The sequence below is a fragment of the Aspergillus viridinutans genome (genome assembly GCF_018404265.1).
Source record: "Aspergillus viridinutans IFM 47045 DNA, scaffold_11, whole genome shotgun sequence".
NCBI lineage: Eukaryota > Fungi > Ascomycota > Eurotiomycetes > Eurotiales > Aspergillaceae > Aspergillus > Aspergillus viridinutans.
The window spans coordinates 299,249-325,283 of NW_025091227.1; the positions used below are offsets into that span (position 1 = coordinate 299,249).

General features: G+C 49.8%; 9 protein-coding genes across 9 annotated transcripts; 5 read left to right on the top strand and 4 right to left on the bottom strand.

Moving 5' to 3' along the window:
• Positions 1-1,046: 1,046 nt before the first annotated feature.
• On the top strand, positions 1,047-2,624 carry Aspvir_002268 (uncharacterized protein; the record flags this gene model as incomplete). Its single annotated transcript, XM_043273869.1, has 1 exon — positions 1,047-2,624. One exon carries the CDS (start codon positions 1,047-1,049, stop codon positions 2,622-2,624), a length of 1,578 nt encoding a protein of 525 aa, XP_043129804.1.
• Positions 2,625-2,863: 239 nt separating this feature from the next.
• Positions 2,864-8,221, bottom strand: Aspvir_002269 (putative isoamyl alcohol oxidase; the record flags this gene model as incomplete). Its single annotated transcript, XM_043273870.1, has 4 exons — positions 2,864-4,199; positions 4,254-4,667; positions 6,895-7,917; positions 8,010-8,221. 4 exons carry the CDS (start codon positions 8,219-8,221, stop codon positions 2,864-2,866), a joined length of 2,985 nt encoding a protein of 994 aa, XP_043129805.1.
• Positions 8,222-9,645: 1,424 nt separating this feature from the next.
• Aspvir_002270 (D-alanine--D-alanine ligase family protein) lies at positions 9,646-10,867 on the top strand (the record flags this gene model as incomplete). The annotated part of the gene is made up of 3 exons (XM_043273871.1): positions 9,646-10,014; positions 10,086-10,670; positions 10,730-10,867. 3 exons carry the CDS (start codon positions 9,646-9,648, stop codon positions 10,865-10,867), a joined length of 1,092 nt encoding a protein of 363 aa, XP_043129806.1.
• A 1,091-nt stretch (positions 10,868-11,958) lies between these two features.
• Positions 11,959-13,058, bottom strand: Aspvir_002271 (enoyl-CoA hydratase/isomerase family protein; the record flags this gene model as incomplete). Its single annotated transcript, XM_043273872.1, has 6 exons — positions 11,959-12,089; positions 12,139-12,316; positions 12,382-12,498; positions 12,554-12,583; positions 12,643-12,773; positions 12,842-13,058. 6 exons carry the CDS (start codon positions 13,056-13,058, stop codon positions 11,959-11,961), a joined length of 804 nt encoding a protein of 267 aa, XP_043129807.1.
• Positions 13,059-14,152: 1,094 nt separating this feature from the next.
• On the top strand, positions 14,153-15,883 carry Aspvir_002272 (uncharacterized protein; the record flags this gene model as incomplete). Its single annotated transcript, XM_043273873.1, has 7 exons — positions 14,153-14,726; positions 14,782-14,916; positions 14,966-15,048; positions 15,103-15,206; positions 15,261-15,548; positions 15,607-15,703; positions 15,755-15,883. The coding sequence occupies 7 exons, from the start codon at positions 14,153-14,155 to the stop codon at positions 15,881-15,883; spliced, it is 1,410 nt and encodes a 469-aa protein (XP_043129808.1).
• A 334-nt stretch (positions 15,884-16,217) lies between these two features.
• Positions 16,218-17,509, top strand: Aspvir_002273 (uncharacterized protein; the record flags this gene model as incomplete). Its single annotated transcript, XM_043273874.1, has 2 exons — positions 16,218-17,085; positions 17,136-17,509. The coding sequence occupies 2 exons, from the start codon at positions 16,218-16,220 to the stop codon at positions 17,507-17,509; spliced, it is 1,242 nt and encodes a 413-aa protein (XP_043129809.1).
• Positions 17,510-17,611: 102 nt separating this feature from the next.
• On the bottom strand, positions 17,612-19,316 carry Aspvir_002274 (putative C6 transcription factor; the record flags this gene model as incomplete). Its single annotated transcript, XM_043273875.1, has 2 exons — positions 17,612-18,808; positions 18,870-19,316. 2 exons carry the CDS (start codon positions 19,314-19,316, stop codon positions 17,612-17,614), a joined length of 1,644 nt encoding a protein of 547 aa, XP_043129810.1.
• An 820-nt stretch (positions 19,317-20,136) lies between these two features.
• Aspvir_002275 (GNAT family N-acetyltransferase) lies at positions 20,137-20,829 on the top strand (the record flags this gene model as incomplete). The annotated part of the gene is made up of 1 exon (XM_043273876.1): positions 20,137-20,829. The coding sequence occupies one exon, from the start codon at positions 20,137-20,139 to the stop codon at positions 20,827-20,829; it is 693 nt and encodes a 230-aa protein (XP_043129811.1).
• Positions 20,830-21,307: 478 nt separating this feature from the next.
• On the bottom strand, positions 21,308-22,831 carry ergS (the record flags this gene model as incomplete). The annotated part of the gene is made up of 1 exon (XM_043273877.1): positions 21,308-22,831. One exon carries the CDS (start codon positions 22,829-22,831, stop codon positions 21,308-21,310), a length of 1,524 nt encoding a protein of 507 aa, XP_043129812.1.
• Between the last annotated feature and the right edge of the window lie 3,204 nt (positions 22,832-26,035).

Below are 26,035 nucleotides of genomic sequence, written 5' to 3' on the forward strand. Positions count from 1 at the left end.
GGTACTGGCACTGCCGCAGATGGCCAACAGCTTTTTACATCCTCAGACAGTACTTCATTACCGAGCGAGATAGGCACTGGCATTCCGGTTCCAGGTGCTTCCTATCAGTACTTCATAGAGCCAACCATGGGGTACCTCTGTCTTGCACCTACGCTTGGTGCCCCAATGCTACAACTGTGCGTTGAAACAGATCCCTACTGGTGTGTGGACCCGTACGGTATGGGAGTACCTTGGGTCCAAGCAGCTGGGTGGTGGCAGGGGCAGAGTGGCTACCCTGTTCAATTGCTCTCTTGCGCAGTTGATGAGAATCAATTGTCATGCCAATATGGTGGTTATGATTATCTTGAACTTGGGCCAGCAATTACCAGTCCCGGTTGGCTTGGTTGGTATCCATTACTTGCTAACAAGTCAGCCCCTGGATCGCAATATTTTACCACTAATGGAAGTTGTAATTAATGGTTGTCAATGTCAAGTTAAACACATACTGGGTTCATGGACAATATTCTTTCTCTCTAGAGGGCTTAATAATACTGTCGGCTGTAACCGTTGATCCTACGGACTACTCACTCCCGAGTTCCGGCGATGCAAGGTTTCGGCCGTGTAATCAAGATCATACAAGACACCGGAGAAAAACGCAAAGAAAAAGCGTTCTTGGCCCGATCAACCGCACTCAATCCTTCCGCAATGCGTCACGGCATCACTAGGTAATGATTCGGGAAGTTTCCGGGGGTTGAATGGCCGGCCGGTGGGGATACAGTAGAGAAATAAATTGCCCGACCTATAACGTGCGCTTCAATGGATTCATCCGCCTCAACGCACAATGATGTTCTTACGAATTACAATTTATGATGGAGTACTCCGTAATTCCCCAAGAGACACGGGTCAGTGCCTGGAGACCCCGCGAACGGCGAAAGTCGGGGGAGCAGAATTTGTTGCTGAGTGTGACCCGTCTTGTCTCATCTCGTCTCCACAGAGGTCGATATAAAGGCCAGTCAGTCTCCCAGTGTACTGCAGATGCAGAGACTTGAGCTGCATCGAATCTCACCATGGCATCCAAATCACCCAAATATCTCGGGCTCTCCGGAAAAGCCCTGCACTGGGCCCAGGTGGCTCTCATAGGTGCCCCTGCCTTCGTCGTTTTTGGATACAACCAAGCCGGTGTTGGCCCCCTGGCCACTCTCCAGAGTTGGGTCAAGACCTTCCCTCAGATCGACACGATTAACACGACCGGATCGCTCGAAGCACACAATTCCACCAGCAAGGGTACTGTCATTGCCTCCTTCCAGATCGGAGCCCTCATCGGGGCTCTCTCTTGCACACTGATCTCGGACAGACTGGGTCGCCGGAAGACCATATTCCTCGGTTCTATCCTCGCCATCATCGGAGAGATCCTCCAAGTAACGTCCTATGGATTGGTGCAATTCGTTATCGGCCGTATTATACTTGGTATGGGCGTTGGCCAGTACAGTGTTGCTGTACCGGTATGGCAGTCGGAATGTTCTTCGGCAAAGAACAGAGGACAGCATGTCATTATCGATGGTATCTTCATGTGTCTCGGATACTCACTGTGCAACTGGATCGATTTCGGCCTGACTCGCATCCCCGAGAGCACCACACAATGGCGGGTCCCGCTCGCCCTGTCGCTGCTCCCTGCCCTTGTCATCCTCCTTTCTGTCTTTTTTCTCCCGGAATCACCGCGATGGCTGGTCCAGGTCAACCGCGTGGAGGAAGCAAGCCACTCCCTCGCGTCCCTAAAGGGATTGTCTGTCACGGACGAGACGATCCGGGCCGAAATTTCCGGCATTGAATCATCTCTCGAGTTGACTGCCCAATCCAAAGGCTCCTTGATGGAGATGTTCGATCCCAACGATCAGGAGCGACTCTTCTACCGATTCTGCCTCTGTATCGTCCTGCAATTCTTCCAGCAGATGTGCGGTGGTACCCTGATCTCCGTGTACGCCTCGACCATATTCCAGCAGAACCTCGGCCTCAGCGCCAGCCTGTCCAAGATCCTCGCTGCCTGTGCCCTGACCTGGAAATTCCTTTGCTGCTTCATCGCCTTCTTCACCATCGACCGCCTCGGCCGTCGAGCCGTCTTCATGATCAGTGGCACAGGCATGGCCATCTGCATGATGTCTCTGGCCATCACCAACAGTCGCGGCATAGATGACAAGGGAGCATCAATTGGCTCCGTCGTCTTCATCTTCCTCTTCAATCTCTTCTACCCGATCGGCTTCCTCGGCGGTAACTTCCTCTACTGTACCGAGGTGGCTCCCGTCCGACTGCGCGTGGCCATGTCGTCCTTCTCAACGGCGAACCACTGGCTGTGGAACTTTGTCGTCGTGATGGTCACGCCCATCGCGCTGGATACCATCGGGTACCGGTACTATGTCATGTACGCCGTGCTCTCGGCGTGCATCCCCTTGCTGGTTTATTTCTTCTACCCCGAGACCATGAACCGCAACCTGGAGTTGCTGAACCATGTTTTCCGGGATGCATCGTCCCCCTGGGAGATTGTCTCCATGGCGAAGCATCTGCCTCAGGGAGAGGTAACCGAGGTGGACCTGATGGAGATGAACAAGAAGGGCGATGGGTGCTCTGTGGAGATGGCGGAGAAGGTCTAGTCGACGCCCTGCGATATCCAATGTATATGACATGAGTGACGGGTTGCATTATGGTTGATATATATCTGCATTTTTGTTTGTGGACATCTAGATGTCGGTAGATCCGACATTCCATTGTCCCGCGACCGCTCAGGAGGGAATTGCTATCTAAAATCCATGGAATGTTTTCTTAGCGTGTCCTTCTGCGATGAATTGATCAGAGTGTCCAAGCTGGTAATTTACACAGGTTGTTCCAACAGCTACCTCCGACAAAGCAGCCCACTCCGTAAATCATAATCCCAGCTATCACTCCCAACACCACTCCAAACGAAAAGGCTCTCGTCTGGGTCATACTTGCGTTTAATCGCAAGGAGACGGTCATAGTTCTCGCCATAGAAGTCCTTCTTCCAGCTCGTACTGAAAGCGTTCCCTTCGTTCATGTAAGAGCCCGTCTCCGGGGCCCATCGCCTCCAAACCGGCTCTATGGCCGACTCATACCATTCTGCGGCCGTCGCCGGGGCCTCGGCTGGATCTGCAGTGTCGTTGATCGATGCACCGTAGAGCATGGCGTGGACGTATGCGGAGCGCCAGGCGGGGAGCACACTACCGCGCATTTCTGGTGGCCTGGTGGCTGGTCCTCGACCCCCCTGCAGGCCGAGGAGGAGCATTGCACCCTTTTCCGGGTCCTGGGATGTAAGGACTTGTTGGAGATAGGTGATTAGATTGGCTTTCGGGAGCTCGGTGAGCTCTCGACGGCCCAGAAGGCGACTGCTCATGGAACTACTAGCGCCAGAGGCCTTGCTGGCCATGGGGTCGGGTTTCGCGAAGGTCCAATAGCTCTGAGCTGAGGGCGGCTGATATGACAGTGAAAGGGCGCTTGAATTGTGGTAATTTGTGATGCGCGCTGCGACGTGGTGAAGGGTGGAGTTCATTTGTTTCGTTGTCATGTTGTATCCAATGAGGCCGATGGTGACTGCCACACCCTGGATCGTCTCGTTGACACCGGTAAGCATAATGGCTCCCTCCTTCGTCAATGCCGTGACAGTCCCCGTCAAGCCCAAGTCCATCAGGTCTGGAATCATGCGTGCGGTTACCGCAAAGGCATCCCATGAGGCGAACTCACTCGCCTTCATACCGTGGTTGGGATAGAAAGAAAGACCGCCGGTGACAACGTTCGCAGGTACAGGGTATGTCTTGAGAACAAACTCGGTGACAACCCCGAACTGGCCTCCACCACCACCTCGGACAGGCCAGAAGAGATCTTCATTTTCCACATGGTTGGCCACTAGGCGACGGCCATCCGTAGTTATAACTGTGACTTGGTATACCTGATCTGAAGCCAGTCCGTAGTGGCTGGAAAGCAGACCGTGGCCCCCGTTCTGAATCAACCCACCAGGCCCTACTGTGGCGTCCTCCCCGCCGACGACGGTGCGGTTGAGTTCATGAACGGCAGTGTATATAGATCCCCAGGTGTTGCCGCTCCCAATGATCACGACGTTCGCAGTGCGGTTAGAGGCAGGCACAGGCCATGAAGGTCGATGGACGATGTGCCTAAAGTTGTGCGTCCAGATCGACAGCGAATATACGCCGGTAGATCTATATGAGCTTCAATTAGTTGAAAATGAAAGCAGGAATTACCAAGTTGCATACCGTCCGCTGAGGTCATGACCTGTTCCCTTCACCACGATACGGATATCTCGTTTGGACGCCCACTGCATTGCCTTGGCTACCTGCTCCTCAGTGGTAGCATTGACAATATACTGTGGGAGAGCTCCGATACTACAGCCCCGGCCCTCCGTGTATCCTGCAACACCTGGGGGCAAGCAGGAGTTGTTGGTAAAGATTGAGTAATCGACGCTCTCAGGCCAGGCGGAGTGGTATGCAGCATATGGCCAATACTTCTTCACGATCGTGCAATTTTCAGTCGAGCCAAAGGAATTTCCGGGATAGCAGGACGACGCAACCGGGGCTGTCTTGATCAGGGTTCCTTGGATTGATGCGTTCAGCGCGGCCCATTCTTCGGTAGAAGGCCATTCGGCATCAAGGGGATGGTTGTTTATATATCTTTATTTGTACCCAATAGCCCCTGTTATATTTCGACGGATATTAGCGATCCTGCAAGACCAATACGATTAAAACCTGTCGAATTTGATTACCAGCATGAATGTCGGACCAATGCTGCGGAGAAATGATGAACATCTATACATGGCTCTGATCACTATTGGTTATAGATTCAGGATCGTGGTTCCCTCTGTGCAGATCTCACCATTTTGGAGGGGTTTGGTCGTATTCGTATACTCAGGCAGAAGCAGCACCATAAACTAATTTGTAACTGTCATGGTTATACATATGGAAATAGCCCAATCGCTGTACATAGAGCTTTCCGCTGCAAAGTCTGACTGGATGAATCAAGTGTCACATTCACCAGAGCGAATGACCTGCAATTCCATGAGCGATTTTCTCCATGCAATCTAACCACATGGAATGCTTCATGAGACCGAAGAAAGTCACTCGAATCCTCTTAATCAATACAGTTAGCGAAACACGTATCCCATTCTAGGGGCAAAGCATGGTCGAGGCCAGTGAGGTTATGATGCCAAAGGTCCACCAGTCTCCACTGGCCGTATTCGTACAATTTCTGCCTTTTTGGGAAAATAGATCATGGCGGTAGATTTATGCTTTCCATGAAGGGGTTTCACCGTGCGATCTAGCCAGGTGGAATTCATCCCAAGAGCAAAGAAAGTCTGTAAGACTCCCAGCTATCCTGCAATAGTCAAAATGGCTTTTAATAGAAGTCCACCTGCTCTAACAGGTAGTAGTCCCTTAACTATAAGAAAATCAGGAGTAAGTATTAGCCAGAAACCAATACACTAATTGCATGATCACTATGTAGCGTGATAATAAAAAATGTACTAACAAAACCACCGGGGTCAGCCAGAGTACCGCCCAGATAATATTTTTTGAAACATTTCTCGCTATACCAAAGCTCGATTGCCCTGAAAACTGGTTCAGCATATTAACCGAGCTTCAGGCTATCGACCAATGCTCAGAAAGCCGCGGTTGGTGAGGTCTTTTGGCTAGTGCTGGGGAGTCCATCCCCTGACCAGTATATCTAAATGGGCTGAGATTCCTCAGAACAACAGCGCGGGTGGTTAAACCTACATACGGGGTGACCACGACCACGACGCTTTCAAGAAGTAATGGACCTATGGAGACAAGTGGAGCAGATAACTGTCTGATGACTTCAACCTGCACCATCAGTATTGGGAGGCTAAGGCTACAAGAGCGGACCTCCTAGTAGAGGAAACAGTCATGAAGTATTAGGTCGCTCACTGGCTCTTCTACATGATAATCTCTTAAAACATGACTGCACGTCTCGGAGAGTGGAAAAGTTAAGATATATCTTGGAGAATATCCCAGACTAAGCTGGTATGACCTTCATTGAACCAGAGTGTCAAACACTCAGTCACCCAGCGAAAGTAATTGCCACGTCACTATAACGAACAATACTAGAAACCCAGCAGCATCGTGTTATAAAAGTAGTAATTGTCATAAGGGACATCCCTCCTCTAGAAAGTCCTTAACACAGGATAGGATGCCAATGTCTATCGTACCATTGCCGTATATACTGGGCCAAACCTGGACAACATTGACCCATACTTTGTGCATGAAACGGTTCAGTTTCACTATGTCATCTGAGGCTAGCGTTTGGCATTTCAGACGCAGTGATTGTTGAATGGCTGTACATGTGGGACGCCTGAAGGTGATGAATGAATATCGGATGACGCTGTAGATAAACCGAGACATAGCAGAAATAGCCCCGTGTGCATGGGGCTGTAGTATATCAAAAGTCCGCCCTGGATAGGGAATAGGCGATTTTTGGGCTCGCTGGGAAGCTGCGATCCGGCCCGCCATAGTCGGCTACTAGGTATGAGCCTGTTCACTCGAGTTGTCCGGCACATTAAAAGCACGGATCAGTTCTGCCTCGGGAGAAAAATTAGCAAGACATAGACAACCCAGCCTCCCAGGGCTGAAACAAAAAGAAAGGGAAGACAGACCATAATAAAAAGTCATAGTCTCCAAATGTGCATCGATGGCAATCCTTTCATCAACCCCATGTATATTCAGTGCCCTGCCTGTCCTAACTGGATCCCAGCGATATATATTCTTTGATAGATTCCAGTAGAATATTGTGTCTGTGTTACCTGACATAAAATCCCCAGAGACTACAACAGTTTTCCCTTTTAAACTGGGAACTGTCTCAAACACTGATCGTATAACCCCCGCAAACCGGGTCCAAACTGCATCATGTGTGGGGCTAATGGGCGCCGGGTGCAGCTCAATCTTGTCTGTTGACAGTTGTAGATAGTTATCTCTTTTCGATTTGGGGACTTCCCGGAAGCCAAATAAGGTTAAGTTATGTTTCCGAGCAATAGGAGCAATGATCTGAATAGCGCGAGACTTGATGGTGTCTGGTGTTTGATGCATGGCAATCCGATAATTAACCAACGCTGATATATTCTGTGGCAGATTATTTGCTTTAATACCACCGTTGAAAATATCAGCCGCTTGCGATGTTTGCAGCATAAATCTAAACTCAGGGCCCCTTGAGAAGGCCAGCTTCTCTGCTGCAAACGCATAGTTGGTGGATTGTAGTATGTCTGCCAGCCATGATTCAACATAGTTTGGTGAGTATCTCACCTGGCATTCTAGCTTTTCGCGAGTCGGATGTGTCTTGGGTAGCAGGGCCGTAAAAAGTTCTTCTCGTTCGAGGAAATAAATGACCTCAGACATTATTCCAATGCCTGTATGAGGCGGTGGAACAGAGCTGTGCCCCCCCGGCACTTGAAGATCCAAGAAAATATTCATACTGCCCTTTTCACTTATCCCGGGAAGGGCGTAAACGATGTCATCGTCCCCTTCGTCGTTGGCAAGGGTTACAATACCCATACCACCTTCGTCTGTGATCAATTCGAAGCTGTATCGTCCATATTTTTGCTCAAGGAAGGAAGAAATTGACTTTGCACCAAGCTGGCCCTGGATCTCTTCATCAAAGCCCAAGGCAAGTATAACGGTACGGGTTGGGTACCATCCCTGGGCTAATAAATCCTCAACCACAGAGGATAGTCCAATTACCAGATTTTTGCAGTCGCTTGCTCCGCGGCCCCAGAGCCATTCACCGTCGAAATGCCCCGAAAATGGTGGGTAGGTCCACTTAGTGGGCTCATCAATAGGGACAACGTCTTGGTGGGCGGCGAAAAGAAGAGGTTTGAGGCTTTGATCAGTCCCATTTAAAGTAAAGACTAGACCTATCCTGTTGATATAGTCTAGTTTAGCCTTGGAGAACCTCCAGGCAACTGATTGTTAGGTGTGGACGTGTGCGACAAGTACGTGGGGGAAACATACATAAGGGGGAAAAAGGATCGAAGAAGCCCGTGAAAGTCAAGAAATGGACCAAATTCTTGACTATAAGGGTCTTGCATGTGCTCTTTGATTAGAGTTGGGATTTGGACAGCTTTTGAAAGGCGATCAGCCTGGCGCAGCCGTATTGATTGATCCTGTGTGAACCTGTGAGGCGGGAGGAGCCCATCTTGAGGGCTTTGCACGCTAGGCACCATTGGACAGATGTTGTTCTGGTTATGGCCATTGCTAATCCAGGAATTGAGAATCTGCTGCAGGGGCGGAATGCTAGGAATCTCGACCGAAACCAATGCTATTATTAATCCCACGGCAGTAGTAAGTAGGATCATTGAACACATCGTGGAATAATATGGGGATGGTGCTATTTCAATAGGTAGAAGCCTTGACATAGATTCCAGCAATGAAACGTGCAGATGGGGAGTGTATCCCACGCAGCTGTTGTTTTGGAATGATAGACACGGAGAAAATTATCTATGGTCAAAAAATGTATAAGCAGAATTGCCTAGACTTGAACTTGGTATTTAAAATAGTGAGGAGTAGAGGCGTTTTTACCTTGGAGAGGGGGCAATGTACAAAAAGCAGTGAACAAATGTCAACCCTTACTGTAAACTGCAGGTTTCAGGGCAAGCCTCTTACTGCTAAAATGGTAATGGTTGGGCGGTTATAAGAAATGATAGAACCGCTTGAATCCTGACTTAGGCGTTGACGTCGCGACCAAGGATATAATGGAGTTGACTAGCCTCTTCCGGCAGCTACTGAAATCTAATTCCTCGTCCCCAAAGGAAGCCGACCATCTACAACCCCTGCGTTTCGCGTGAAGCCGATGAAATCACAGTAGCATTTCGCTGCGCGGCGAAGAACCAAACCTCAAATTAGATTGACGCATCGACTATTACATGGTTCTTTGATGAGGTATGGTAATATAGGACGATGGTGGAGCCGAGTTGTGGATGACGTAGTACCAGGAGCATACACTGGCACCTAAGGCGCAAACTGAAACAATATGTAACATCGAGTTGATAAATTGGAGGTATCCTTGCATCATAATATGACGGTGGATACTCAGGTCCTACCGTCATTCCTGCGCCAAAGCAGACTCGGAAGAGACGAAGATGGTAAGGATCATAAGAGGGAATGTCTTACAATTTTCTCGTAGATGCTTCTGGCACTCAGCGCAGCCCCTTCAGTTATAGGATTAGGCTTTTATAAGATCAGCCGGAACCACCGGGCCGCACATTGAAGGTAAGCGTTGCACCAGCGTGTCGATTCCCATCGGTTATGGTTTAGGGTTTTTGCAAAAAGTCTTCCCGAAACTTTAAAATTTTTAGTCTAGATATGGCGACAGTGGTATAACTGCCTCTTATCTAGAAGGAATGAAATACCAATGGAATACCCCCACAAACGCAGTTCTTTAGTACGGTCTGAGGACCCAAGTCAATGCCATCATGACTTTCTCTGGTTACGCGCACAGCAGGCTGCTTGGTTACTAATCGCAGTTACTTTGATTTATTGAAATAGTCCCATAGACGCTTTGAAATAGCGCATGTAGTTGAGGCCTACAAAAAACGTTTCTGTTTCTGCCCTATTATCTGCCAACATCGTATTATATTTCACTTAGAGGATGGCCTTGCCTGGCACACCTTTTCTCAATATAGCCCTAATCGCCGAGCAGAGGTCGACCTATCGCGACCAAGGTTATTCGGACGAGGAATGCGCAGCTCTACCACACATCGGTGAAGCCGACAAGGTTTTGACTACCTTGCAAGAATTGGGACATCATGTTACGCTGGTGCCAGGAATACAAGCCCTTGTCAAACACCTAGCGGCTGGCACAAATAAGCATTGGGACCTAGCATTTAACATGGCACAGGGATTCCATGGGCTAGCCAGAGAAGCCCAGATCCCAGCGCTGTTAGACGCTTACCAGGTTCTGTACACGTTTTCAGACGCTGCAACGATGGCATTGTGTCAGAACAAGGTCTCTACTAAGGTATCGTACCCGGCGCACTGGATTATTTCTTGAAAGACTGAGGCCCAGTTAACTAATATATGGATATGTAGATTATCCTAGCTCATCATAAGATACCAACTGCCCCATTTACAGTGATCTCACGGGAGGAACAGAAACTGAACCTTGAGAATCTTACCGATATGCTACCACATTATCCACTTTTTTTAAAGCCGGTTACTGAAGGATCGTCCAAGGGGATTGACACATTTAGCAAGGTCACGGAACCGGCAGACTTAGAGTCGGCGGTCAAAAAGCTAAGATCACTATTACCAGACCAAGATATCTTGGTAGAACCCTTTCTGTCAGGCCGGGAGTTTTCTGTGAGCATTCTAGGAACTGGTGCTCAGAGTCGCGTTATTGGCGTAACAGAATTTCTGTGGAAAAAGCCTTCCAGCGACAGGACTGTGAGAAATGGAAGCTGCAACAGTCTAGAGTTTGCCAGCAGAAAAAGCAAGTGTAGTGACACCGACATGCTGGTAGAACGCAACGACCCTGGTCTTATGGCCGATACTCAGGTCAAGGCTGCCTGTCAAGTTGCATTGGACGCTTGGAAAACTTTTGGCTGCCGCGATGCTGGGCGTGTCGATATTCGATTCAGCTCCAATGAGCTAGATGCCGTTCCCAATGTTCTAGAGGTAAGTCTTCCCACGTCAACTTCATCTAAGGCAGGAGACTTTTAACTAACCAGATATAGCTGAATCCTATTTCCGGACTTCTTCCTGGCCATTCCCCGTTGGCACGCAGTACTGAAGCAAACGGTTTTCCATACAAGAATCTGTTGGCTGCAATCATCCAAAGTGCATTGGCCAGGAAGGCAGCTGGTAATACTTAGCTAGGAAATTTCATAGCATCCTGCCCATTGTTGATGTCTCTTAATATCATCGAAGTATGATTTGTGACCGAGTTTTAAAGCTATATCTGCACGACACTTTGGAGCTTGCCTTGATTTTTCTACTGATGTATGCCATGGCTCTAGCTATGGTTCGTGGCTTTTTGGTCGTGCTCCTCCTGGTTAACAATTCAAGTACTAGAAACCACTTTATAGGCTTGAATCTGTGGGAAGTTCACTGAGGAAGTGATCTCGGCAGTCAGTAGCTCTTATTGCCAGGGAATACCGACCGGTCCCTGAGCGTGCAGGAGAGGTTCAAGACCGGGCTCTCTCCCGGGCAGTTGTCTTATTCTTCCTTTGGCGTTGAGTTCCGGTACCCGTCTTTCCTTATTAACGGCATGCCGATTCCATTGTTGTTGGATGTAAAACCATTAATAGACAACTCTAATGCTCCCCAATCCTGGAAACTGTCTTACAAGCTATTTCTATTACACTGGTTGGCAGGACGGCCGCTCGGGCGTCTCCGTTGCGGATGGGATCGATGCCAGACGAGGTGGATGAAGAGACAACGCTACTCTCCAAAACATCGTTACAGATGGCTGTTTGTGGACAGATGGATTTCTCTGAGCGAATCGGCCAGATATCATGGCCTACCACTAATGTCACTTTTAACACATTTAATCTGAGCCGTTCATACCAGCTGAGAATCTCGTTGGCGCTCGAATGACCAGGGAAATTGTTGAGACTCGTTGCTACAGATTTGGAGGTAGGAGTACTCTCAAATGCTGGAATGACGACAAAGAAGGAGACTTTAGCCTGTGGCTCAGCGGATGAGTGTTCCTGTCATTCTCGAAGATATGTGGCGTGCGGCCCGGACGAACAACCACTATCGTATTCGTCGTCATCAACTGTGTCTGAGTGGAATGTGGAAGCAAAGTGCAGCATTTAGAATTTGCGCAGTGAACAAGCACACAGTTCTAGGTATGAATATTTCTCATGGGCACCTGCGTATGCTGAAATCCAACATATATATGCTCGTCTCTACGTATGTGCGTGCCATAATGTACATGGTCAATTCCCCATCGACGATATCCTCAAAATGGCGCTCTCCACACAGGTGCACGCTTCTTGAGAAATGCAGTGACTCCCTCCACCATATCACGCGTCCCGAACATGGAATAATAAAGTGACCGCTCAAACTCATGGTCATGCTGCAATTCATCGGCTGGTAAAATGTGAGTAAGTCAAAAACAAGAGGGAGTAATGAAGCTCACCTCTGCATATTGCTTCCTTTGCCACCATCAACGTGGAGGCACTATGAGAAGCCAGTTTTTCTGCAATCTCCAATGCCCCCGTCAAAGCCTTTCCTGGTTCGACCAGTTTGCTAACTAGTCCTAGCTGATAGGCCTTGTGCCCAGAAAGCGGCTCATTGAGCAGAATCATGTTCATTGCCTACATGCGATCTTGTTAGTATGATCCCTTTTCAATGGGGCCAGGCTTCGCCAGAGAGCAGCTACCCTGTACTTGCCCACAGCGGCGGTCACTCTCTGTGTACCTCCAGCACCCGGGATAAGACCGATTGATATTTCCGGAAGTCGGAATTCCACGGTTGGCGTGGCGACGATGAAGTCTGCCTTGAAGAGGGATTCAGTCAGGTCTGAAGCGATCTGAAGGGGCGATATAGAATACCATCAAGGCAAGTTCAAAACCACCACCAAGCTGTAAAACACAGCTTCCTGTCAGCATCACCATAACAATAGTTAGGGAAGGAGACGTACCGCTTTACCCTCGACCGCCGCAATAATCGGCTTGCGGACCTGTTTCATTCCATGACAGAGATCTTCAAGATACCGTTTCTGCCGAGCAGTTTCGCCATCCAACTGAGCGATCTCTTTAATATCGGCACCAGCTGAATGAAAAGCCGCAAGTTGCAACAAGTCAGCTACACGCCTCCTACATTTAACGTGTGACACCTACCCGAGAAGATGGCGCCCGAACCGGCGATGACGATGGCTCTGATGTGCGGAGCAGCCAAGGCTATCTCCAGCTGTCGCAATAACTCGTCGATCAGGGCCTGACATAAAGCATTTCGCTTATTAGGACGATTCAGAGTGAGAATCCGAGCAGATGTCTGATATGTCTGAGCTAGGATAAGCACTTCGGTACCCGTTGGATTATCCATGACGATGCGCATCTAGGCTGGGATCAGACAGCAACACGAATGTTCTAGCTTCGAGGAAGCAGTCCAAGCTAAAAAGGAGCTCAACACCTGACTGAGACATTCCCTGGCGGGTTCTTACGTTTCCCGTGTACGGAGCAGTGGTTGAACCATACGGAGTTGCGGGCCGTGTCAAGCTGCCACAGGCCACAACGGCTGAGCAGTTAGACTGAGTGTAGCATGTCGAGAATACCACTTGCGCGTCATGGCGTCACACATGCAACGAGCAAAAGAGGCCAAGATGCCTTTCCGGGAATTGTTACATTAACATAAGCACCTCAGACCGTTATCATCCGGACCTCCGAGCGCTGATCCGGTTGAATCCCATGTGAAGGAATCGAGAACATTCAGGGATGAATCATTTCCACGACTATAATGAACTGATTGGCTGGGACCGAATCTCTTCAGACGGCAGATGCAGAAGAGGCGTGCGACCAGGATCACCCTAGAGCGGGTAGAGCGGGTAAAGCCACCAATGTCCGAAAGGAATCCAGGAACGATCACCAAGAGGGCCCATGATCGACGCTGTTGACCCCGCATGCCCAGCCCATTGCTACTCCAACTGTGACGTCGTAGACACCTAAAGATGCCGAATCGAGTCAATTGACCGTCGCGATGCATCGGCTTGCCTCACTGCCATCCCGCAATCCTACGCTCCGGCCGTGACTACCGGGGCCAGGTTGCTCTTGTTTCTTACATAGTACTGGTGGGCCGCCGCCGGAACGGCTTTCGGACCCCGGAACATTTGCACGCACGACGGTGGCCCGGTCAAGGTCGGTGGGTATGTGTAGGAGAAAAGCCGTCGGAGGCGCGCGCGGGGCCAGAGGGGCAGGCAGGCAGGCAAGCAGACAAGGGGGGCCGAGCAATCAATTTTGCGGCCGTCTATGGCTTGGCCAACTATTTCCCTCTACCCGACTCGGAGAGACGGGTGTCTATTCGCACCAGCAGCGAGACCGTAGCACAATGGGCGCACATATATCTTGCGAGGGACTCCTCTTGCACTCCATTGATCCTTCCGGCAGAGTTACTTCCTGCAACAAGTTTTGGTACTCTTGCAAATTTCCCCAGAAATGGAGTCTTCCCTAGTCTTTCCGCGAGACGGAAATATTTTCCGATCGTTCGGCTTCGGCCCCCAGCGCGCTGTTCCTTATCCGACTGTTCACCATGCCTTCATAGATCGTGCGAAGCAGTATCCTGACGCCATCGCCCTCTGTGATCTCTCCCAGAACAAACCGGTAGAGGTCCCATATGGTAATCTGCTTCGATACGCCCAGTTCATTGCCCTTCAACTTCAAAACCATGGTGTGGTACCTGGCAGCAGGATTGTCCTTGCCACGAAACGAAGTGTGGAGATGGTGGCAGGTATTCTAGGCATCCTCATGTGTGGTGCCCAGTATATCCCCCTCGACGGCGCTGTTGTGCCGGACCAGACACTGGAACATGCCGTGATTCAATCCCAGAGCTCGGTTGCTTTGTGTACTGGTGCCTTCAGGTCGAGACTGCATTCTTTTGCACAACTCTCCTCGGTTCTGGTTCTGGAAGAACTACTTGCTGAGGCGGAGCGTACTGGGTTCCAGGTGGACACCACTCGTTTGATTTGTGAGGGAGACCAGAGTTCGGGGTGCTATGTGATCTACACTTCCGGTCAGTCTGTTATCGCTCCTATGCACTGAATGTGATCTAATACCTCTCCATGAAGGTACCACCGGAACACCCAAAGGCGTGGATGTCACTCACAGAAATGTTACAAACGTTGTCTGCCATGCGTCCGGTAATCTGGGTATATCTCGTGGCTCGAGAGTAGGACAAGTGTTGTCCATCAGCTTCGACATGGGTGAGAATAAGAGAGCTGCAATGACAAGTGCCCTTACTGACATTGTTAGGTGCTTGGGAAATACTAGGGAGCCTTTCCAACGGCGCGACCTTGGTCCTAAGAGGGTCCGATTGGCACGCGGCACTACAACAGGTGAGCCAAGATACCGAAAACATTTGATGTAGTCATATTGAATCTCGTCCCCAGGTCGATACGCTGATATGCACCCCGAGCATACTCGGTCGATACCGCCCCGAAGACTTTCCCAATATCCGTTGCATCGCCACTGCTGGCGAGCCATGCTCTCAAAGGTAGTCATTGTCCACTAGAGTATGTCTTCGACTTGAGTTAACGTACTCTTCTAGTCTCGCGGACAAATGGGTGGCGAACGGGGCAACCTTCTACAACTGCTGTGGCCCAACAGAGGCTACCATCATCAATACCATGCATAGACACAAACTCGGCCAGCAATTGACCATAGGAAGACCTCTGCCAAACACCAGCGTGTATATACTGGACGATAGGCAAATTCCAGTTGCGATTGGAGAGGTCGGGACTATGTGGGCTGGTGGAGCAGGAATCACAAGAGGGTATCTCGGACAACCCGAGAAGACTGCCGAGTGTTATCGCTATGATCCTTTTGTAGACGACGGGTGAGTCTCCAGGCGCTCTGTCTGACTGAAATGCTTCTCGCTGACAGGATCGCTCCAGTCACTCAATGATGTTCAATACCGGCGATTTGGCCCGGTGGCTCCCGGATGGGAACTTGGAAACGTTGGGACGCAATGATGATCAGGTCAAAATCAAGGTAGGTCTTTCACTTCTTTTTATTGTAGTTCCACAGTACTGAAGGCGGTAGGGCTTCCATGTTGAACTAGATGGTGTCAGCGCGTCATTGGCCTCGTGCCCAGGTGTTATGGAGGCGGCCACCATCATGGTGCAAGGAGACCTTGTTGTATTCATCACTCCTCAGGCGCTTGATTTGTAGGAAATACAGACATACCTGAAGGCGAGACTGCCATACTATGCTATCCCAACATAAGTGCATAAGGTGGATGCGTTTCCACTGATGTTAAATGGTAAGATCGACAAACAGGCCCTTGCTCAGCTGTGCCGCGCCTATAAGACAAAGTCACAAAGTGTTCCGGAGATCATGGATAAGAAGAAGTAGATTGTTTTGAGCTCCTCCTTGCAAAACTGTATCAACCCAATCTAACTCTTCAGAATCACTCCACAAGCCCGTGCTGTTGGCGGAGAAGAAAAACCGGAAAGCCATCCGGGGACTCAGATACCAAATCTTTATTGTCTACTGAAGGCTCTTCATGCTCATCTGGCTAGCAAATATTACTACACTCTTGTGTGTTCTTCTCATTCTGAACACTGGCCCCCAGTGGATCTCAACGATCGCCTTCATCAACCTCACTATTGCCGTCCTCGTCCGCCAGGACGCTGTTATCAATATTCTCTACACAATCTGCTGCTCGGTACCAAAGTCATGGCCGTTGGCGATCCGACGCCGGTTCGCAAAAATCTATCATTTTGGTGGAGTTCACTCGGGTGCTGCAATGGCCGCTACGGCCTGGTTCGCCGGCTCGATCGGTTATAACATCTACAACCGTGTCGACGATGCCAAAGCGATTGCGAGAGTCTCACCCGCAACTCTGACCCTTTCCCTAATCGTGTTACTCCTCCTATTCGCAATGATCGGCTTTGCATATCCGACCTTTAGAAAGAAGCGTCACAACACGTTCGAGCGCGTCCATCGCTTCTTCGGCTGGACAATCCTCGGCATCATCTGGATCCAGACAATCCTCTCCATCCGGGACCAGCGCGGCACACAATCCTTGGGTCATGCCGTCGTCTCTTCTCCTAATTTCTGGATGCTGCTCGTCATCACTGCTAGCATTGCAAGCTCGTGGATTTTCCTCCGGAAGGTTGCCGTCGACGCCGAGGTCCTCTCCAATCACGCCGTGCGCCTTCACTTTGACTACACGATGCCGGTCAACGGGACGTTTACGCGACTGTCCGAACGGCCTCTCTTCGAGTGGCACTCATTCGCAACAGTCCCCGCCCCAACAGCAGTGAACGGTAGACCGAAGGGGTACTCCCTTATAGTCTCTCGCGCAGGGGATTGGACAGGACGGCAAATCAGCAAACCACCCACCCACCTGTGGGTCCGTGGTATTCCCAGTAAGTCTCCTCTTCAGTCATTATATTCCTCTGCTAATCATCCGCAACAGCCTGCGGTGTGATGCGCATTGTAACGCTCTTCAACCGCGTCGTCCTAGTCGGGACGGGCTCAGGTATCGGTCCTCTCCTCGGGCATATCCAAGTCCCCACGTGCCCGATACGGCTAGTCTGGTCGACGCCGAACCGCGTCGATACATTCGGGAAGGACATCGTGGACGTGGTCTACGCTGCGGAGCCGGGGGCTATCGTGCACGACACGAAGAAGCAAGGGCGGCCGGATTTGGTGCGGCTGACGTGGGATGCGGTGCAGGAGTTCCAGGCTGAGGCGGTTATTGCGATTTCGAATGAGAAGTTGACTAAGAAGGTGGTTTATGGGATGGAGACGAGGGGAGTTCCTGCTTTTGGGGCAATCTGGGATAGCTAGCTTGTTCGTGTTAGGTTGTTGATTGTGGTTGGTGTTTGTATTCCATGTTTAACATAGTATGCGATCTCGTCACCTTCCAAAACTACTTGGGATCCAACAATTTTAGCTGTCCATTCCCAGCACATTCCAAGAATTATCGGCGATAAAGAACTGCGCAAAATCAAAATTCTCCGAACTGGACAAATCCGCGACCAAGTCTGCAAAGGACTCGGAATTCTCTATACTCTGTCGCCGCTGGGACATGGGTTCATGGTCATGGGCAAAGTGTAGGCCCAAGAGACCGTTCAGGCGCGCCGCATCGTGATCCTTTCGTCGCTGCTGCAATAGAATCAAGGAGCCAGCCGTCCGGTATGCCTCCCTCAGTACCTCAGTGTCATACACATCCGTTACGTATTTGAGAGTCCGCACCGCGTCGTCTAACAGAGACAACGACTCCGGACTATCCACTGCAAGTAGCGTGCAGATAATCTGGAACGGAACGTTAGCGACGTGACTCCAGGGACAGTTTGCATCGACTAATTCCCGGGCGCAGGCGAGAGCTTTCGCGATTAAAGCCAGCATTTGGCCCATCAGGGCAGCGGATAGGGTTGAGTGAACCGCACGGAGACGGCGGAAGATGCATAAGACGAGGTTGCATTGGGAGAGAACTGACGGGGGTTGCGTGCGGCTGCTTTGCATGATATTGACGAGCATGGAGGTAAGCTGGACTGCGTCGACCGGCGTGAAGGGGTCGAGACTCTCCGAAAGGGGCAACAAATCCAGCATCTCGGCCGTGAAATCGCCGTCCCGACTGGACGGAGTTGTGTATGATGCGCCGTGTAAGATGATTCGTGATCTTGCCAGATCAAAGGATACCCAGGTGTTGATGTATTGGGAAAAGGAGACGATCCTACGTCTGATATCATCGTCAATATTCTGCGTCGGTCGTAAGAGCGCATGTCTAGATGAAGGGTCCAGGTGTAGACCGGACGCGTCAATAAGGTGGAGTAGTGTACAGCTCGCCAGCCAGGCCGTGTGAGGCGACGCTGTTAACCGCAGGTAAGAAACCCGGAGAGCCCATCCCGTGATCAGCATCAGTGGTGGTATCTCGCCTCCGGAACGCTGTTCGAGAGCCGACTTGGCCGACTCGACTAGATGCAGCTCTGCAGCCACTGCTTTCCTTTGAGAAAACAAATAGCCCATCGCGGCCACTCCGCAAAGAACGACATCGTACGGTTCGAAAGCGGACGGTCGATGCCATCTCGACGGGATATATTCAAAGCAGCTATCCTGGTCAATGAAGCCGTAGCAAGGAGCGACCTTGTCGAAGTAAATGTGCGTCAACGCGCGCGCCCATTTCCTCCGCAGAGATGATATTTACTATCGGCAGTGCCGTGAAGGTGCCCGGCAATTGGCGTAGCCCGATATTCCACGCGAAGACCTGAGGATCGAGTGCATTGAGCGGGTCGATCTTGAGTCCCAGGTTCTGCACAAAGACTGCGCCTGAATTGGGTCCGATCGACTGCTGGACAGCATTGGAAAATCGCTCACCTAGCTGTGATGGACTTGGTGGCGTCGGGGGCCTCGGGGCCCTTGGGGACTCTGAATGCGACTCCGTCTGCTGCGTCTGCGCCGGTTGGACCGCTGTCAGATTTTGCAGGGTGATATTCTTGTTTCGTTTCTTGCGCGAACCCAAGTCATAGCGGCATGTGTACTCGGATTCTGTGCACATCTCGCAGGGTTGCTGGCCGTTGCACTTCCTCTTCCTGGTCCGACATGGTTCACAGGCAACCTTGGACCGACGTTGCCGTTTTACTTGGCCAGACATATTGTCTTCTGGCTTTGCACGTCTCCTGGTGAAGTGACTCCATCCCTATCCATTACTAGATACTCGGAGCCGAGATTAGCAATCCCCATCGAACCGACTGTCATGACTCATGAATCATGATGCCGCATGATTACTAATATCGTGGTTTTCATCATCTGCGCCATTCCCTTTTCGGATGTAGGGCAAAACGTCAGGGCTTATATCTTGGTGTCGACCTTTACTGGTAGTACAACAGCAGAATTCAAATATTTTTCGGAGGCACTGAGACATGGCTGAACAGCAGTGGGACATTCCTTTTAAGCTGGGTGAATGTATATCCTGTGCGGTGTCAATAATACCGCCGCTTGGTGGATTCGTGGTGCTCAACTTCAGTGACTCGGAATCGAATGGAATACTTGATTGACGCCGTATCCAAGTCCAAAGTAGTCCAAAGTAGGCGGGTAATACTACCTTTGTTCCGGTCATTCCCTTTATGCTCAGGCTAGGTGGTAGCCGGGATAGAAGTCGACATCGGAATACTCGTGGGGATGCTGGCATACTTGTGGTGGAAATTCTTGGTGTCCGTGACTTGTCTTTTGCCAGTCAGAGACGCAAACCTTGCGATATGCATAGTATAGAGCGTCCCAGGCTCGCTCAACATTCGTAACTTAATCTCAGGACTAGGTTCTCAGCCAAACCGGCTGGTAATGCGTCCCGTAGGGCTGCGGATGTTGCGGATTTAGCGGATATATTTTATTGTTGCCAAAACAAAAAGCCGTGACGAACTCACCTCCAAAAATTATTGTCGCAACCTCTCCCTTTTCCAAAATTCACAAACAAGATGGCATCAGATTACCACTATACCTACTTCCGAGTCTCCAAGACGGAAGACTTCACTCACTCAGCGCAGCGATACAGAGACCTGCGTCTGCAGGCCCTCAAACTCTCGCCGTCGTCATTCGCTGCAACTTTCGAATCCGAAGCCCTTCTGACAGATGAATATTGGGAATCACGCCTATCACAAACAGGAAGGGAAACCTTCGTCTGCGCCGCACGCCCGGCTTCAACATCCCATGCATCCAACGGAGACGACCTGGAATGGGTAGCTCAATTGACGCTGCTCGGTCCACGGACTAAAGAGGAGTTCACGCTGTCAGCAGCATCTGGGCAGCCGGAACCAGGCCCCGACGACGAGGAGGAACGGTGGCAGCTTCTGGGTCTTTACACGCTATCTTCGCATCGCGGGAGGGGTATCGCGAAACGACTGTGTGCGGAGGCGATCAAGTATCTTGTCGAGTATCGGCCCGAGCCAAAGCACGTCCACGTTCGGCTGATGGTCAAGTGGGGGATGGACGCGGCTGTACGGCTGTATCAGCAACTGGGCTTTGAAGAGGTGGGGAGCTGTACCCTTGCCGAAGCTCTGGTTGCGAACGGGGAAGGGGATCTGTTGCCTGAGGGGTACGAGGCGCAGGAGAAATTTGCTGCGCGGAGTGGTCATGTTATGCTGCGGCGCTTTGGCAGAGATCATGTATAGAGAATGACACCATTCATACACCAGTTTACCAGCTTGGATGTTCCGCATTGATCTCGTCCGTTATGCACCTAGGTTTGATCCTGTACTGGTGCCGACCCTCGTAATTGAGACCGGTATGCTTTCGGTAATTAGAATATTGGAGGCGAAGTGTATTCCGTTAGAAAGGCTACGGGACTGATATGGGCCGTTCATGAAGAAAGGGATAGGTATTCGTACTTTCTGAACATCCATGGAAACAAAAGGAAATCTATAATTTGATTCGCTGTCAGAGACCTAAATGGAGTATAATACAGACATATGAACTGGCTGAAGAGAAGGATAAAAGAGACCAGGGAAAGAGAGCCTAGACAGCGGCTGGACGCGAAGATGATAAAGAATGTATAACCCCATCAAGAAAACGAGTCAAGAGAAAGTAAGGCTCCCAGAACAATCCCTCATTGTCAATGATGTTTGAAAAGGGACTTTTAAAAAGAACAGATCATTGCGGGACCGAGGGCTTGGTACCGTGATCGAACAAGAGCTTCCGAATACTGATGTTAGCAACATGAGCCATAGCAATAACCGGTCGTGGTTCTGGGATCTTCGACGGAAATATGAGATAGAGAGGCGAATCCTGCTCCTCATCCGGCTTGAACTTGTCAAAATAAGTCTTCTTTCCGCCGATGGGCAGTCGCTGGAATGTATATCGATATATTTGCCGGGTCAAATTCGCGAGAGGACTAGGCATTCCCGACACCTCTGCCAACGAGTCGGAAGGCTCGTACCCAAAGCTAAGGTATGAGATCCCCAGTTGCCGCAGCCAAGCCATTGAGGCGAATATTAGCAAATCGCTGATCCCCTTTGGCGCTCCAGGGGCAGCGATACACGGATCAACGTGATATCCATTCTGGCCACCGATCCATCGTAAGGCTGCGAAACCATTGACCTTCCCGTCTTGCCCTCGAGTGTAAATGTATGTCATGAGATTCGGCATTAAGAAGGGGTCGTACTCTGTGATGAAGGCTTGAAGTTTCCCCGACTTGTTGCGGGCCATGCGCCATTCGTCGTAGATTGCGCATAACTCCATCTCCAACTCGTAATCCGTCTCTAGGGTTGGACTGTAGATGTGCAAGGTAATGCCGCCTTTGCTGGGATTGAGGAGTTGCCGATTCTGAGTGAGGATGCGTTTCCCGCTGGTCTCGAGTATAACCTCGTTTGTCAGAGGATTCAGAACCCGCTCTTTACCAAACTGCAAGACCGTCCATTTCTTGTTGCGTGCTTTGACATAGCTCGCAAGCATCTCCCCGGCGCCCAGGAATGAGATATCCCAGCGCCTTTGACGTCGATAACAATTGAACTCATCAAGAACGGTGGATATCTGACTTCCGTGGCACATAGGATCGCCCATCACTATAGCGACCTTGTTCAGAACCTTGAAGCATAACCCCCCGGATCGATCTCCATTTACAAAGACATTGTAGCTGGGGTCGAGGAGTCCCATATGTGAGGCCTGACCATATTGTGTCGCCAGTCGTTCCACGTCTTCGAAGGAGGCCTGTCCGTCTAGGCTGACGATGCGTTTATAGGGGAGGGATCTTCGGCTCGGGGAGCTGTTTCGTTGGCTATGCGAGTCCTCTTCGCTGATGCAGCTAGAACCGGTGGGCAAGGTGTCATACGATCTAGCAGATAGTGTATCGTCGTATGTGCTGGTACTACTGCGAGTGCTGCCACTGTATCGACCGGTGTGAGTGGGGACTGACAGCCAGGCTGACGGAGCCGATTTAACAGGAGGCTTAAGGTCTTCGAACAGATCGTGAGAAATATGGTTGACGTCCTTCGCGAGGCGAGCATGGCCGTAATGTAATGACCGTCCGATTGTTTCAGCCAGCAGGACCCTTTTGCACCCTTCTGTCTTGTTACACTCAGCGCGACAGCGTTTACTTCGTTCTCTGTTGGTCTTCGTGGCCTTCTTGGGAGTCTGTGGTCTTCCACTCGTGACGAAAGGGGTAGTATCGGACGCCATACCGAATAATAATTCGTTTCCAGCTTCTAGGACAATGCGGACGTGCAGGATAGACAACCTTGTGTAGGCTCAATGGATTCAATCTCGTAATACTGAGCAGCAGCAAAAGGAAAGGAAGCAGAACATCGTTTTTAATGTCTGCAGGTTCAGGCAATGCGAAGGGCTGCCCTAGTCAGATGGGGCCGCAAGGAACAACCCCAAAGCCACTCCAGATTTGGTAAAAAGTGGTCACGCTGCTTGGAATACCCCGATTTTCCAGGACGCAACGGCCAACAGGCTCGACAGAAACCTTCAACCTAATTTCTACCATTTCTTGTTTCAGCTCCTTTTTCTCTTTGGGTGGCTCGGGCGGCTTGCAGGCTGCTAGCCTTTTTGAGAAGTCGTCCCATCCCTCTAGTACTTATCCTGCAGTCATGAAGTCAGAGGCTCGCTAAAAAAAAATGACGCAGCCTTACAACGATTGACTAGCTCCATACTCTCGCGATCTAGCAAAAATTACCGAATTTGGTTGAAATTTCACATGTGATACCTGCAGCCATTCAATTGACTACACTTCTTTTAAAGCCAACTCACAGCCCAGCCATGTCAGGAGGAACTTAGACAAAGCCTGGTATCCAGGGAATCATACGTTCACGACATGGGACCCTGAAAATAGGGGCCAGTGTGGAGTGGCAAATAAGCTTCGGAAATCCCTGCCAAGGCGAGGGGTTTCGAGGATCAGGGGCTAGGCAGCATGATTTATGATTTCATAGATCGACCTGTCTAGACCCTATTTCGGGAACTCGTTTAGATACGGGGTTTGCCACGACTTCACCATTGGATGCTGGGGCCCTCGGAACCCGAACTCTAGGCAACTCCTTTCAAAGACTGACATGTCGAGAAACAGGGTCCATGGTACAGCAGTTTCTGGCATTCTATGACTTGCTATATTCTCAAACATGATTGTAACGCGAACAATCAGAGGGGGTACTTTATATATTTCATCATGTATTATTGTAAGACTGGGTGGAATGTCATACTTCCATGCTTTGTTGTCATTTATGACAGCAGCTTGTATTCTCCGATACGTCAATTGCCAAAGATTCGAAACGAGGCGGCCCCTTGAAAGTAAATTGGCTTCCAATCACCAAGAGCTCGACTTGACTGTTGCGTCATTTTCCCCTGGATGCCTCGATCGGATTCTCTGCATATGACTAGAGTCAAATAGGAAAGGCAGAATATTAACATTAATATGGCAGACCATCCTCTAATGGGGGAATAAATGAGTTATTTCACTCAGCGAGGGCGTCGAATAAATCAGTCGTTGCTCTTTGCAGAAGAAAATGCATCAAAGACAACGGGATCATTTCCTGAGACTGGCTGACAAAGAAGCTGAATAGATGGCTGCTTTGAGACCTCGCGTCAGCCAGTATCCTCTGCTGACAGGTCTGCAAGGGATTCAAACAAAGCATTGCGGCTATACAAAACAACAAGATGCGTTGTGGGCTGGCTCTTTGTTGACTTCGGGGAGCAGTTGAGCTGAGGATGAGAATTTCCAAGTGATGCCATAGAATACAAGCTGGCTAGCGCTCGCTCCGCTCGCTCCAGCTTCGGCTACGCCAAATTACACTTGGGCAGAGTTCACTGTGGTTCAGACCTACGGCCCTCACCTTAGGTAACATTAATTCTCTAGTAGGGAGATCAAATCATCATCTCGTATTAATATTAAATTATCATCTAGTAGAGAGGTATTAATATCAAATTCTTATATTACAGGGATATTAAGTTGTTATCTAGTAGGGATATCAAATCATCAAATTATCTAATTCTTAGGAGGTAGGACCTTTAGGGGCCTTAGAAAGGTGGTAGGAAAATACAAAATTAAGGCCTGAAATAAGCGGCATAAAGGCTAAACCGAAAAAGGGAATTTCGCGAACAAAAGCTGATTATTAAGCAGTATCCACCGTTATTTCTTTATAAGAGTAGAATGACCATCACTCGAACACCTTCCTGCAACTATTGGTCTGGCAGCAAGTTACGGCAATAATTGTATAGCAGAAATAGGAGCGTACACTTCAGAAGAACCTTTTCCCTCCGCGCGTCAAGCGGCGAAGTAGATATAGTCTTGAATATACACTGCAAAATATAAGATCTATGTAGGCTATAGATAGCTTTGTCGATACTATTGAATGATGAAGCGGTGCCCCCTCAATTAGTATGGCCTGAAGTTTAATTATGGAAGATAGTGAGAACCAAATTCTAGATATGTGTTGATCATGACCTAGTTATGACAATGATATCATGCCGGGGGTGCTACTACTACCACGACGTTTTCATATCTATGGCTTCAGCTCTAGCTCCGGCAACGATGGATATCTCGAATATTTCTCGCCAGATGGTCGGATTCCTACTACAGAAACCAAAGAATTGGACATCCCAACACATACGCACCCTCAGTGTGGAAGAAAAAGGCACGATATCTGCAGCGGAGATGGTGGGTCAGAAGTACCTCCCAGACGAAGGCGACCAGCGTGTGTTCTTAAGTGGCCTCGAATCTCATGTCGTAGCTGACCGAACTCTTAGATTTCCAGGGCCTAATTCGGCAGTTCATGGAACCAACAAGAGAGGATATCCTCAGATCCCGATATGATCAATGCAGCCACCCCGAAAACGCATTTTCCGCTGTTTTCCACGAGACAAGCCGTCTCACACTCCCAATCCCTGAGAATCAGGAGCCTAATTCCTATCCATTGTCAACTATCCTATTCTGGACGCTCAACGCATGCTATGGCCTTAGAGAGATGTTTGTATCTTGCTCGCAACGTTACTAGGTGTTGCTAATATTCGCGCAGTTGGGAACAATCCGGACCGTTCCCGTTCCACTTGCCCTTATTCAAGGCCAAGTGAAACCTCAATTGTCCTGGTGCCATTGGCAGACTTCACGAGGGAGAAAAGTATCCGTTTTCTCCTCTGGTAATTTACAATGTGCGTACACTACCTTATGTGCACCTCTTCCAAGCTACTGACTGCTGTCCAGTTTATGAAAGGATCAACAGAAGAAAATAAGATCAAAGGCGAGGTACCATATGGTTTATTCCTCATTTTTGCCGCTTTCAACAAGGATCCAGATCAAGGAGAGTACGCGTCCTTCGTCATCAATATGCGTCATACCTCCTTACCTCCGTACAATTTACGAAACTGGTGGCTTCTGAATCTTATTTGGAG